Source organism: Sminthopsis crassicaudata, chromosome 4, assembly GCF_048593235.1.
Source record: "Sminthopsis crassicaudata isolate SCR6 chromosome 4, ASM4859323v1, whole genome shotgun sequence".
NCBI lineage: Eukaryota > Metazoa > Chordata > Mammalia > Dasyuromorphia > Dasyuridae > Sminthopsis > Sminthopsis crassicaudata.
The window spans coordinates 338,163,704-338,178,931 of record NC_133620.1 but is presented as its reverse complement, the minus strand read 5'-3'; the positions used below and the strand labels follow the sequence as shown (position 1 = coordinate 338,178,931).

The 15,228-nt window shown below is 38.1% G+C and overlaps 1 protein-coding gene across 8 annotated transcripts in view; it reads right to left on the bottom strand.

The window, feature by feature from the left end:
* Positions 1 to 1,569: 1,569 nt before the first annotated feature.
* The window catches only part of TEX2 (testis expressed 2), a 133,130-nt gene continuing 119,471 nt past the window's right edge, over positions 1,570 to 15,228 (bottom strand). For 7 of the 8 annotated variants that reach the window (XM_074260823.1, XM_074260820.1, XM_074260826.1 and 4 more), the window contains 4 exons: positions 9,164 to 9,289; positions 8,641 to 8,850; positions 5,624 to 5,744; positions 1,570 to 3,324 (listed from right to left, as the gene is read on the bottom strand). In XM_074260823.1, coding sequence (XP_074116924.1) covers positions 3,199 to 3,324; positions 5,624 to 5,744; positions 8,641 to 8,850; positions 9,164 to 9,289 — 583 coding nt within the window. In that variant the 3' untranslated portion in view covers positions 1,570 to 3,198. The remainder of the gene's footprint in view (positions 3,325 to 5,623; positions 5,745 to 8,640; positions 8,851 to 9,163; positions 9,290 to 15,228) is intronic. The other variant, XM_074260828.1, reaches the window with a different exon arrangement.

The following is a 15,228-nucleotide window of genomic DNA, read 5'->3' as shown; positions in this document are numbered from 1 at the left end:
ACTTGCATTTTGGTCTGTATTCCTAGCATTTGGCAGAGTGCCTAGCACAAAGTAGGTAATTGATAAATATGAATTGATTTGAGTTCTCTCCATGATTTCTATGGGCTTCTTACTAATCTGTCCATGTCATCAAAGCATTTGAGATGGGAATCTTCAAGTAGACATAATTGCCTATTACTCTATACTCATTGCTTGTCTGTTGTGTTCAAAGACAGAAGTAGAACAGAGCCTGTAAAGTCTTTCAGAACCCTGAGACCAACCATTAAGAAAGCTTGTATTACGACAGTTCAGATGTCCTATGGGGTTTTCACATTCAGAAGTTGGGGGCCAAGAGTGAGAAGATTGGAGGTGATGATTTGCCTGAAAGTTCAGAAAAATATACCACAGTTTTTCCTTTCAAAGAAGAGAAGATGGTGCTTAGGCTGGGTTATGACAGCTGATAACCTATTTAGAGATGGTAGGATTGTCTGACTTATTCTAACACCTTTGAATTCTAAGGATGAGGAGGATCTTGCTCCAAATCTTTCACTTTATTAATGATGAAATAGTCTGAGCAATTATTGTCTAAGTCTCCTTTCTCAATTCAGTGCTTTTTCTTTATTTTCAAATTCTTTATTGAGGAACTCTCAAGAAATCATTAACAATATATTTAGTTTGATCCATTATAATTACACTTAGGCTCACTTTTTGATTTTGAAGCCCAGAGTAGAGCATGTTGTGTTTTATATATGACTTGAGTGAATTTGTCTGTAACTGGCCTCCATACTAATTTTTTAAATGAAAGAATAGTATCTTCCACACACATACACCTCATTAGCAACAGAAGGGGGGTCAACTCTTAAGACTGCTGCTTAATAAAATTGTTTTTAAAGTCCCCTTTGATTAACCTTTAGTCACTAGTAATTTTCATGTTACACTTACTATTTATATTTTAACAAAAGCCAGCAAATATGTATTAAGCATCAACTTTGTGCAGAGCACTGAGCTTGGCACTTCAGGTACAAAGTTTATATAAGAAAAGTCAAATACCATGAAAAGACTGTAGGGAATAAATTTTTAAAGAATAAAAGTATCTAGAAGTAAATGTTACAAAAAAAGTTTGTGATATTTTAGAATCCTAATAACTGTGCAATCCTGGATAAGTCACTTCACCTCAATTTGCCTTCAGTTTCCTCATCAGCAAACTGGGGACAATAAAAGCACCTAGTCCCATCAGTGCTGTGTGTTTCAAAGGAGAATATTTGTGAAGTGCTTGGCAAACCTTTAAATGTTAGGTAAGTGTTAGTTATTATTATGCTATGGCATGAGATTCAATTCATCAGGCATTAAGCAACTACTATGTGCAAGATACCATGCTAGGGATCGGGAAGACAACAACAGAATTGTAAAGTTTCCCACAAACATTTTGCTATGGCTTAGTAGTTTTTAATACAGTTGAGCATATTAATTAAAGTGACAAGCAACAGGAAGTTGGATTTGCAAGCTTATGTTCCTGGCAATCTTAGAATCTATACTCAGGTTATTAGCTAAACCGGGTCAAGGAAAAATCAATGAGCTGCTCAGGTATTAGACATGAGATATTTATTCTGTGAGACAATGCAAGTGATTGTAATTCCCCACATACTTCTGATTAAGTGCAATAAGAGACAGTCATGTGTAATCTCTACACAATAATGCACCTCATCCTTTTATTTTTAGTTATTGCACAAAAATCAAATCATAAAGACCAGTGAACAAGACATGCGGACTTTATGAAAGGCAGCTAAGCCTACATAATGAGAAATTAAGAACCGGACACAAACTGGAATGGTCAAGGAATAGGAATTTAGTCAGATAGAATGCAATTAAAAGTAACCAAAATAAGTGTTCAAATATAATCTTCAATATATTAAATGCTCTCTTTAAATCACATTCAAGCAAGGTGCATATTTTTTGTTGCTGTTTTGTTTTTTTCCTTTTTAAACCCTCTACTATTGGCTTAGTTGTGTTAAGTAAATTATTCAAAGTTACACAAGGTAATTTGGGTTTGGGTCAAATGCTGCTTTGAACACAATGTAAAAAATAAGGTTGATTTTTCAGAAACTAAATTAAAATTCTGACACAAATACACAAAAATAAAATTTGGCAACATTAAGGAGATGTTACAAATGCTTATTCTCAGCTATGTAGTGTTCAAATATGCAAACTTTTGGTTTTAAATCTCACAACAAGGTAAGACTTCAGGAGCAGTTCTCTTTCCATTTTGGCCATTATTTAGAAAAGAAACTGTTCCTAAAACCAGTTTACAAGGGACTTTAGTAAGCATTTTAATTCCTATATAAAACTTCCAGGTATAACACAGTAAACATTGGGTGGGAGGCCTGTAAAGTACAAAGGTCACCCCACCCACCATGGTATCAAGATTCTCTTTCTACAAGCAGAAAAATCGGATCTTTCTGGTCATTGGGTGCAATGTTAAACGTTTTTGTGTGTGCTCATATTTCAAAAAACATTCAGAGAAGTTACAAAGCACTGTGATTGTACCTCACTGGTAAAAGGCTTGGTATGGTTTGATCTCATGGCTTTGCCTGTTTCACAGAAGCCCAATATCCCCGCCCGGGCTGAGAGTGTGTTAGTGTGTGTATATATTTTATGGCTACTTGCTTCCAAAGATGCGCAATTTAATGTGGAAAAAAAGTTACCAGGCCCATCTTACTGCCAATGAAATAAGTCACAGAGCAGCCCTCATCCCACATGGTGCTTTCCCGATAAACTACTGAGTACGGGGTTTTCGACCACTCCACAAACCCAAACAGTTCTGTACTGAGGCTGCCCGAGGACCAGCACCAGGGGAGCTGAGAAGAGAGTGTCTTCCCTTCCACCGGTTCATCCCCTTTTTGCTTGCTGTTTGTCCCTTGGTTGCCAACACATTTTTTGCAGTCCAGGGAGGCAACAGTTCCAACTCTATTTTTTACATGCTTAAACTTCTGGATGGGACAGGACAGTTCTATCATCCTTGGCCCAAGGCAAAACTTCATAGCTGACCCAGGCAGACGCCTCATAGTGGAATGGGAACAGGCAGGCAGAGACATGGCAGAAGCAGGCCTTTGGGGGGAGGAATCTCTGGCACAAGTGAAGGGCACAACTACAACACAGCTCAAAGAACCAAAACCTTTGATGATTATTCTCATAATACTGTAAACCACAAATCTTGACACATCACAGCTGATCAGCAGTGGCTTCCACGGGTGGATCTTGGAGCAGACAGGAAGCTGATCGGGGATCCATGGCCGAGTGCATTATTGGGATATAAACATCATCCATGTTTGGCATGACAAAAAATTTCTGTGAAAACACAAGAGAAAACATGTTACAGATTTAGAAATGAGGAGTCTACCAAAAAAGTTCCTTCTGTTTTCCCTAGCAAGTGAATCATTCTATCCCATGCTACTTTCAACAGACTCATGTCACAGACTTTGTCAATTCTCATTGATGAAGTAAATAAAATAATAAAGAAAGTAGAGGTTCAGGTGTGTTTAAAGGGCTATCAAATTACTAAGGAGTTAATATAGTAGAATTTTTAATTGAATTCTAAAGTTACAAACGCTATTTACATCTATTTCTCTTTTTACTTTCACAGCCGATTTTCCAGAAAAAATGTCATTGTATATTTCCACAACTCTCAGTCACTTCTCAATACTTCTTGTAATCTGATTTCCAACCTTATCACTGTCTAAAACTGCGGTCACCATGGATTTCATGGTCATTTTCAATACTTGGTTTTTATGACACCTCTCTCACCTATTTCTCCTACAGCTGCTCTTAGCCGATTCCTTTGCTGGATCATCATTCAAACCCCACCTTCTGAGTACTCTCTCTGTGAACTCATTTGCTGTCAACAGCTCAAACTGAAGCTCTACAGATAATGCTTAATCTACATATCTATTTTTAGGTTGTCTCCTAATCTCTGGACTCACATCAGTGTAGCTCTACCAAGATGACACAGGGGCATCTCATTTCAGTAGCAGACAAGCAGACAAGCTCAGATCATGGAGTCCAAACTGTCATTTTACTGCTTTTGCAGACTTATTTCACAACCTTTAAATTCCAGCCAAACTGGCTTTCTGGCTGTGCCCTTCATTTTATTTTTCATGTCTATGCTTTACACAAGATATATTCTTGGAGCCTGGAATGGGCTCCTGTCTCACTTGTGCCTTAGAAGCCTTAGAATCCTCAGCTCTTCTACTCTCTCAGACTGAACAGCTTTCTCAGCCCCCCACTCCCAGGTCTGGATGTACTATTCTTTCTCTATGGACATTAATAACTAATCACTACTTGTGCGTTAAATGATAGGTTCTGTATAACCTATATCAGGTTGCTTGCTGTCTTAGGAAGAGAGGAAGTAAGGAAGGGAGAGAGAAAAAAAATTGGAACTCAGAATCTTATAAAAATTAATTATTAATTATAAAAATTAATGTTGAAAACTATCTTTACATGTAATTAGAAAAAATAAAAAAACATACTAAAAATAAATAAATGAATGATGTGATGTTCCCCTCATGGAAAAAACTTGGTCCTTTGAGATCAAGGACTTCTTTGTCTACCTTAGCATCAATGTTTTGCTTCCAGTAGGTGCTTAATAAATGCTTTTATTAAATAGAATCAATGTACCCTCTAGTGCAGAGAAGCATTTGCCACCAAGTGAAATGGGAAAAAGAAACTTCTGAAGTGTCCCACTTTTTAAATTCCTCAAATTCAAGGAGCCTTCATTCCAACTGCTACAATATGTGGCTCTGTTTGTTACAAGTGTCATGAATGGTTTCAATCACTGGATAGGAGATTTGCTTAGTTGAATTCAAAGATCCTTAATAATTGAAATGTTATAGAGAAGAGCTAATCCAATTCCAATTGATCAATGATGGACAGAATCAGCTACATCCAGAAAAGGAACACTGGGAAATGAGTATAAACTGTGAGCACTGTTTTGTTTTGTTTGTTTTTTGTTTTGTTTCTCTTCCCAGATTATTTTTACCTAGCGAATACAATCCTTCCTTTGCAACAACAACAACAAAATTTGGTTCTGCACATATATATTGTACCTAGGATATACTATAAGATATTTAATATGTATGGGAATGCCTGCCATCTAGGGGAGGGGGTGGAGGGAAGGAGGGGAAAAACTCGGAACAGAAGGGAGTACAAGGGATAATGTTGTTAAAAAAAAAAAAAAAAATTACCTATGCATATGTACTGTCAAAGAAAATGTTATAATTATAAAAATTAATAAAAAACAACAAGAAAAACAAAATACACCTAAAAAAAATAATTGAAATGTTATCATTTTATAAGACTGAAATGCTCACTAGTAGCTGGGGACTAGGATACTAGGCTCATGCCAAGAAACAATGGAACAAACAGTGCAGACTGAGTTAACTTTATGCCTGGGTGGATTGATCTGGGTTCCAACTGTGCTTCTAAGAGATAAGGAAAATATAAAAACAGAGTTGGCATTTTGGCAGAGAGCACCTGAGACCCAGGGAACTTCTTTGCTGACTGTTCTGAGCAATAACATTTACTGTTTATACCTCTAAGAATTGAAAAAGTTCATAATGATTCAAAGGCTTGATGACAATAACAAACATACCTGAAACTCTTGTTCCAGTTTCTTCTCTATCCAGTCAGTTACATGAACTATAGTCACTTCTCTCTCACCAAGTTTTGGCCGAGCCTTTAGCTCCACATGTGGTGGCTTCCGGAAGCCGTACCTTTAAATAAAATACAAATACAAAAGTACAATTTCTTCAGACACAAAAGTTCTCCAATGTGGGCAATCACAAATTATATTATGCATAAAAAGATGGTGTTTTAAATATTTAAAACATGACCTTACACCAAGATAATATTGATTCAACTGCTGTCAGAAACAAAAGAGAAGTACAGGAAGTCCTTTCCAATTCCCTTTTGATCTTTTAAGTACCATTATGCTATATACAATGTCCAATGAATGCCCATTTCAATTTTGCCACCAATTTCCTCAGAATATACTTACAGAGAACAATTATAGCATATGGCAAATAAAAGGCTATCATTCCTGTTTTGAAGTTCTGTGGTGGATATTTACAAGGCTAGTCAGAGTGAGAGTGCCCTGATCACAGATAGGTTTTAAAATAACTTAATAGCACTGCTTCCTGAGAGCCTTTGTTGGCTCAGACACTGAAAAAAGCTGCATTTGCAACTTTGAAAAGACCTACTGGGTCAGCACTTTTAAAAAAGTGTTTGTAAAAATATTATATTATATACATATATACATATATATAATTTATATATTCCAGACATTATGATTATTTCCCACCTCTCCTGTGATAGACAAAAACAATTAAGTAAAAATATTCAATACAGTAATTATATCTGATGCTTACAATATTTTGTATGGTCTCCCATTTCTCTGCTGAGAAGACATAAGTTTCCTAATTTGGTTTTTCAATTGCTCAGTCTGATTTAGTGATATTTTCATTGTGTAATCACTGTATTCTGTTGCCTTGGTTCTGCTTATTTTTTCTGCATCAATTCAAGTATATCTTTTCACACATATTTTTGAATTTCTCATATTCATCATTTTTCTCACAGCACAATAAAATTTCATTACATTTATGTTACCAAACATTTTCCAGCCATTCATCACTCACTTTGTTTTTAGTTATTTATGACTATTAATGCTGGTATTTGGGCCTTAGACTTTTTGCCTTACATTCTCCCCATTTAGGTCCATTTGCCACACAGCTGCCAGAATGACATTCCTAAAGTGCAGGTTTGATCATACTGTTCCCCTATGCTAGAAGCTGCAGTGGCTTTTGGAGCTTGTTTACAGGATGAAAGATAAACTCCAATCTCCTCTTTTTGACATTTAAAGCCCTTCACCATCTGGCTCCAACCTATCTTTATAGTCTGATCATACATTACTCCCACTAACTCATTCCACATTCCCACCAAACTGGCTCACTTTCAGCACTTTATATATAACATTCCAGCTCTCATCTCCAGACTTTTCTGCATGCTGCCCCCTTCATTTAGAATGTTCTCTCTCTTCCTCTCCACCTCTTGGGACCCTGGGACCCCTTCAAGGCCCAGCATAAGAACTACCTCCTTTAAGAGGTCCTCCTGAGTGTTAATTCCCTTTTCCTACACTTTTGGCTTATTTATTTTGGGTATAGTTTGTATTTATTCATTTGTGACCTAGTTGTAACCCAGTAGAATGTAAAGTCCTGGAGGGCAGGAGTCATCTCAATTTTGCATTTATATCTTGAATACTTAGCACATAGTAGGTATTTAATAAATGCTTGATTAACTGATATATACTTTATCATCTTTGACTTCCTTGGAGTTTGCCTAGTAGTTGGATTGCTGGGGTAAAAGGCATGGACAATTTAGAAACAACTGACTCCCAGAGTCTTTACCAACTTAAGTCCCCTTTCCAGGTAGTCAGTCCAAGCCTTGATAGAATGACCATTCTGCTTGTATAATTAAAAAACACAGACACACAAAACCAAAACCCTATAACCTAGAAGAGTCAGACAATTTCACACTTACTTAGCATTACTTCAAGAGTGCCTATCCTCTCACACCTCTTTTCCACTTCATCCCCTCCTTACCTCACATCATCTTCCCTCACCATCTCTTCCTTTACTCCCTTCTCACTGCCAAAGCCAGGCTCCACACTTAATCCTATCCCTTCCTTTTTTCTCTAGCAGATAGCATCCACAATCTTTTCCATTCACTAGCTTCTCTTCAAATTCTTTTGGTCTCCTGACTTTTCCCCTGGTGCTTATAAACACATTTATGTTTCCCCCATCTTAAAAAAAAAAAAACAAAAAAAAAAAACAAACATTCATTAGATCTTCTTATCCTACAGCATGGTTTTTGATTAAGGAGTGTGTGGTGGGAAAAGAAAAGAGCAAAAATTACATACATACATATATATATGTACGTATATATATACTTTTTTAAAGAATAATATTTTTAAAAGTTAGATTATTTTCTTTCTCATATAGCTTACAAGTTAACTCTGGCTGAGACCTCTAATTAAAAAACTTCCCTCCATAATGGTGTATGTTTGGAACTTGTGGTAATTCTTGATCCAACCTGTTCTAGCAATATGATATCTTATTGAGAGGTGAGTCCTGGAGTAAGAGACAAAGATGTGGCAGGATTCCCTATTACAACACAGCTCAAGACTCTGGCATGGCCTGGGGTGGGAGAAATGAGAAGCATACCAACATGCATGTGGCCTCTCAATCATTGAAAATGAGATTTTTCTAATGCATAAAGACTAATTCAATGTGATTTAATCTTTTGCAAAAGAATATGAAACTGAGGCAGCTAAGTGGCACAGTTAATAGAGCAGTAGCCCTGAAGACAGGAGGACCTGAGTTAAAATCTGACCTCAGACACTTAACACATTCTACCTGTGAAATCCTGGGTAAGCCACTTAACCCCAATTGCCTCAGGAAAAAAAAAAAGAATATGAAACCAAAACCTAGCTAATAATCATTAAACTAAACCATGGTAAGTTGATGAAAAAACATTTAGAGATTCCGAGGTTAGGACCATGCTGTTTTCAATAATCTAACAATTAAGACTGCATTGCAGTCTTGTTCTACATACCATATTCGGTCAGTTGGAGGAGGAGGAATGTTAACTGCTAATGTTCCTTTACACTCTTGTATTTCAACAGTCAAAAGCAGTGGAGTATTTGAGACTTCCTCAATCTTCTTTTTAATAAATTCTGTCTCAGTTGCTTTTTGGAAGTATTTTGACTTGGTTATTTTGTCCACAAATCTCATAATCTTACTTGTCCGGTATCCTCCAACGTACCTTCAGATTTAGAATAGAGAAAAGAGTTACTATGATAAGCTCTGCTCTTTCAGAAATTACCTAGTTCTAGTGACATATGAATGAAAACTTTTATTTATATTGTCCACATTCTTGGAGAAAGCCATCTACAAGGGTGCTCTCCTTTTCTTAGGGGAGCCAGCAAGAAGAAGCTTTTAGCTTTGGGACTCAAGATTTTAAGCAACGATATATTGGTTATTAAAGCCCAAAGTTAGCAATTGAATGAAGTCAGGAAATAAACTGAAACATCTAAGATGGGGAGAAGGAAGAAGGAAAAATATTCTGAACCACAAACCCTTCAGTTCCTGGAGCGAGCTGCTTGTCTCCACCAACCACTTCTGAAGCATCATCTTCTTCAGAGGAGCCAGCACTGGAGGACTCCTCGTCACTGTCGGCAAGGCAATATGCCCTCGGCCTGAAACTGAACAAGAAAGTATCACCACCAAATTTCTGTGAATTTACAAATTTTTTTTTAAAAGTTATCCCACAAACACAAGAAACCAGGATGGACAAATAAAATTAACACATTTTAATATTCTCTTCTGCCTACCCCAAATAAAGAGGCTAAGCCTAGAGTCCATGAGTAATTATAATTAGTCACACAAGAGGCAAGCTGGTCCAAACACAGGCTGTACTTTTCCCCTCAAAATTTGTTTTTGTAGAACTTGTGTGCAGTGATCATGCTCTTAGTTCTCACAGACATCATAACTTAGATCTCAATGGTTTTCATAGGGGGAAGGGACAAAAACAGTAGCTATAGCTTTATTTGTTGAGGATGTACATATAAAGCATGTCCCTGCTGCTATGGCAATCTAAGGGAGGCAGGTAATGCCCTTCTGCAGGCTTTGAGCAACTGCCTGCATCCACTCCCTGAATTCTTTAGAGAAAGGCAGTTCACTGAAGTTCTTCTTTCTAAGGTCACACCCTGGGACTAGAAAAGACCCAGTAGGGATGGATAATAGGAAAGGATTCTCAGAAAGCATCTTCATCAAAAGCACTTTGGCTAGCAAAAATTTGCTGTTGGACTTTCCTTCTTTCCACCCATAAGACAGATGATCCCAGTTTTGAGGGCTATTTTGGCCTGAACTGGAGCAGAAACAGGGGCAAGAGAGGGAAATTGGAATTGCTGAATCCCAGGATAGCATTAAGGCTTTAAAAATTTGCTACATAGAGGGCTTGCTTTATTAGGAACAGAACTGGTAATGGGAGGGAAGGAGAGGAAAATGGGCAAGTGAGGTAGGTAGCCCATTTGTATTAAAAGTACTTAAAGTCCTGAAGATCAGGATTTCCATCCCAGATAAAGAGACTGGGTCTATGAAAGAGAAAGGGGGTATAAATAGTTATTTTTTCACTGCCTATTTTTTCTCCTTCAAAAATATCTTGTTTTAATAGTACAGCTTATAGTTGGACCAATATAATATATTTATTTAAAGGATAATAATTTGAGACCAGAAGATTTCTTTGGCATGCATCAACAAATAGGAGGATAGTTCAACACATTCTCCGCATATAAAACACTTTGTAATGTCAGTTATTATTTAATGGAATGCAATGATGGTTATCACAAGTGCTGGCCACATTGAGCTTGTGGGTAAATGGAAGGATGGTAATGATTTCAAGGGTGAGATGACACTTTGTCCCAAAGAGGAAAATCCCTCACCAATAACAACAGGGATCTCTTTTGGTTTCCCTTGACTTTGAATCTCCAGATCTCTGAAGCTGCTCTGACTAGGTTTTCACAAAAATCAGCTTTGACTCTTCATAGCAGAAACTCATGCTGCCACTTGGGATTTTTCCCCCTTATGCTTTCCTAGCTACTGTCCATACTCTTCAGGGCTATAGATAAGGCCAATGGCTAACTACACCAGGCTCAGGGATCTTTAACTAATAGAGATACTTAAGAGCTGTTTCAGAGAAGCGAAATTCTTTTTTGCTAGTTGGCCAAAAAACTCACTAATCAGCTACTACATGCCAAGCACTGTACTAAGCTCTAGAAATTAAAAAAAAAAAAAAAAAGAGAGAGAGAGAATCCCTGACCTTGAGAAGCTTGTAATGTAATGGGGTAAACAATATGCAAACAACTGTACAAATTATATACAGGGTAAATACAGGAAAGAGTGACAGAGGGAGGATAGCAGAGGGAAATAAAACGAATTCTATTTGGAACATATTGAATTTAAGTTGTCTATAGTCCATCTTATTTAGGCAGCTGGAGATCTGAGACTCATCAGCAAAGAAATGGGAGCTGAAATCAAGTAAAATAATATAGAGGAAAAAGAAGGAGGTCCAGGGCAGAAATTGAAGAACATCCAAGATTAACAGACAATCTTATCTTGGATGCATTTCAGAAGGGCTGCTTCAATGCTAACATTGCTGGGCAAATATCAGACTTATGAAGCTCATTTTCTTGGTAAGAGCAAGATGACCCAGCAAGGTCAAGTCAATGGTGTTTCTAACTTGATTCTAAGCAGTCACAGTTCTTGCATTGCCTCAGGTCTGCTTCTCTGGCTCTGGGAGCCCTCTGGTGGCAGCCAGGACCGACATCAGAGCAGTAGAGGGCAAAGGGGACACTGCTACATTGCCCTAGCCCAGTATAAGTTACATACAGCTGAGGGCTGAAATGCCTGGCGGCTATCAGCCCTAGTTCAAGTGTGATCCTAGGGCTGGCCCAGCACCCTCCTCCTCTGTAACAGGAGCCTGTCTGCTACAGTACCTACAAGCTCCCTGTGCAACACACCGTGCTGACTCTTCTCTGCAACAGCCTCTGAAAGGTGAGCCAGCTTGTTTCAGCAGATCCACTTTTTAAAGGAAAACCCCCTAGCCTGAAGCTAACACACTTGTGTATCTCCTGGTTAGGTCTTCTAGGAAGATTTTTTTCCCTAGGAAATGTTTATAAGTACTCCAAGGTTACAAAGCTGGAATTGTTTACCATTGGAAAGAGGCATTTCTGCTGATACTAAGGAAACTTTTAAAAAATTTACAATTTGGACAGCAACATTTAATTTCCAAGCCACCCCCAATGAAGTTCTTGGGACAGGGGATACAACCCTATTAGTTATGTGTCTAACATTCAGTTAACAAGAGTGACTTTGCTAGCTAGTTCTCAATTCTTATGGTAAGAGTGGCACAATCTCAGAGATTCCAGAGTCTCCAGGGTTCCTTTTATTGAACCAATCACATTCTTTTTCATCCATAGCTCTTCAAAAAACTGCACAGATGAACTTGGGGTATACTGAAATCTGCTGATCCTCCAACCTGATTATCACATCTGCTCCCATATCCATCACTTGGCAGCCTTCGGGTCTCACAGGGGAAAATATTAAATGCTGAGAACTACAGGGAGGTCTCAGGTTCCTGAATTAATCCCTCTAACAGAACAGAGGAGCAGGAACACTGAAAACAGTTATTTAGATGAAACTGTGGCAATCAGATTAAACCACAGATAATTTGAAAAATTATTTTGGCAAAGAAAGTATTCCCTTTTACAATGACTGAGTTGATGGTAGTGGCAGGGCAAGAAAGGAGGTAGTATTCTCATCAGCCAAAAAGCTTGTCTGCATAATGGAGTCCCCCAGGAACCACAAAGTAATGGCCTATGGCTTTGTGACTTTTTAATGAAGGGAACATCCAACCCATGGGAACTTCAGGGGAAATAGTGTAAGCTATCACATGCACATACTATAAGACACTAAAAGCTTCTCAAGGAGGAGAATTTGAAATAATGGCTGACGATTTTGAAGGTTATTATCAAAGGTTGGGGAATAGACAAGGAAAGAAGCTGCTTGCTAACCCACCAAAGTGGTGACTTGGAAGGAGTTATTAAATCTGAGATTTTGTTCATTTAAAAACAAAAAAAACAAAAAGAAAACCTGGGGAAAAGTGTAACCTGTGTCATAAACAGTTCTTAGCTATCTTTTCCTTGCATAGGACTTTCTTTAGGTTATCACAGTGTAACACTAGATCTCAGGATAATTAATCTTTGTAGGTAGAAAGCCTACAAAAGAAGAATCTCTGCTTCCCTCCCTTGCCAACAGGGTGCAATGCAAGAATATAGTGGGGTGAGGAGATTTAGATTTGGGGAACAATGTTCTGAGGGGTGGAGGAGGCCTGAAAGATTTTGCACGGGGGAGAAAAGAATTTAAATGTGTAATCATGTACAAAATTCAGTTATACACACACATTCTAAGTTCTTCATAGGATAATCAAAGGAAACAATAGTTCAGAAACCACTTAATGGCCAAACCTTGTATCTGTATCTCCCCCTCCCCCCTCTTCAGTTCTAAGAGAGAATCTACTGCTCTTACTGCAATGAATTCCATTTCAGGGTACTTTACTGCCAAGGAGCTAAGATAAGTTGGAGCAAATCTCAAGAACATAAACTTAGGAAAGTATAAGGACAGGAGAAAACAAAAAAGAACTGCAAATCTGAAGTGTAGACATATTTTAAGAGGGAAAGGGCATATCTGGAATAAAATTAAGACAATACACTTTTCTTAATTTTACCCTAAAGGCAGGTTAAGATGGTGAGGGGATTGCACAAAGGTATACGTGAACTCTTTCTGAACATAAGAAATTCCTGGCCAGGCAAGAAGGGCATGATCACTTGGCACATTTGAAAAAGGACTGAAAAAAAAGAGGGCAGTAAAGGGTCAGCCTGTTCACGCTAGCTGAAAGTGCCTGGGTGAGTGAGATGCTGGAAAACTGGAAAGCTTCCTAGGGAGCCACTAATCACCCTGAGAGGAAGTACCTGGAGCAAAAGGCAGTCAGTCAATTATGTTCAGACTCTGTTCTCAAAGCAATTTAATTGCCAATCTCACCATCCAGCATTCAATGGCACTAATGGTTTATTTGAATTTATTTAATTTATTCTCCTTTTTCCAGTGGACCAGAACAGGATCACTTCCCAGGTTTCTAAATCTGCCTCTGGCAATTCATGTTTTAGGGCTTTCCTCTCTGACAAAAGCATTAGAGGATATTATTTCACTTTGTTTTTTAAATTAAGCAATATTAAGGTCAGCAAAAAATTAAGTGTCTTGTCTAGAAAGGACAGGATAGCAAGAAAAGTGTACTGGAAATCAGGAGGATCTGGATTCAAATGATACCTCTTATGCCCAATATACTTTGTATTCATCTCGACATAGTTGTTTTCATGTTATCTCCTCCATTAATCTGTGAGCTCCTGGAGAGCAAGGGGTATTTTGGTCTTTCTTTGTATCCCCCAGTACAATGAATTGTTTCACAAACCTTAAATTTAGTTTTTTTGTTATTTCCTGGCATGACCTCCCAAAGGATTTCCATGCTAGACATAGTGTTATATATACACACATACAAACACATGTGTGCATACACTTAAGAAGCCTTGACTTCTTCAAGGGCACCATTTGGTGACCAATGTCATCATTGTGAACAACTTATGATCTGACATACTTCCTTTTGTGAATCTGAACTGTACTGAGAGAATAACATAAAATTAAAGTTACTAAGGAAAATCTAGTGTGAAAACATTTCAGTGATCCACACATGTTAGGGTCACATATCACTTGTGACTAAATTCCTCAGAGTTCACAGTAGCCTTCGGGAAGTAGTAAGCATTTTTCAGAGTGTTCCTTGGACACTGATAAATGCTTCTGCCTTCTCTATACTTCTTCTCAATCATCAATTTAGGTCCAAAGAAAAGCTTACTGCCAAGGGATCTAATGATGGATAATAATTCAGCATGCATGAAGAATTTCACTTTAGAAAAAAGTAGCCCTGGAAGGGTGGAGCCAAGATGGTGGAGAGTAGACAAGCCTTTTATCTGAACTCCTCCTAGTGTCCCTCAGATCAACACCAGATCAAGCCTCTGAACTGGTTTTGAAGTGACAGAACCCTCAAACATTTGGAGTGCAACAAATTTCTGGAAGACACCATGGAAGAACTTCAGAAAAGGTCTGATCGGACAAGGGGAGAAACTGCTGAGCACAGATGCAGTGCAAAGAGCCCAGGGAAGGGAGCCAGGGCATTGTGGAATCCTGCATTGGGGAATCTGCTGGGAGGTTCTTAGGCTACTGTGTCCTGGTTACAAGCCAGTGGATCAGCAGACTAGCTGTGAGACACCCAAAGCAATATAAAAGTCAAATATTGAGCCTCTGAACCTCAGAAAAACATGGGATCTAGCCACAACTACCTAGCACCAGAAGTCAGTTAGCAGCACTGGCCCTAGGGCAAACCAGCTAAGGCCCCTTTGCCTTAAGAGCAGACCTTAACCTTTTAAAAAAAAAATGATCAAAAAAAGCAAAAAGAACTTTGAATATAGATAGCTTTTATGGAGAAAAAGAAAAGACCTGAAACCCTGAGGATCCTAAAGGCAAATCATCTCCA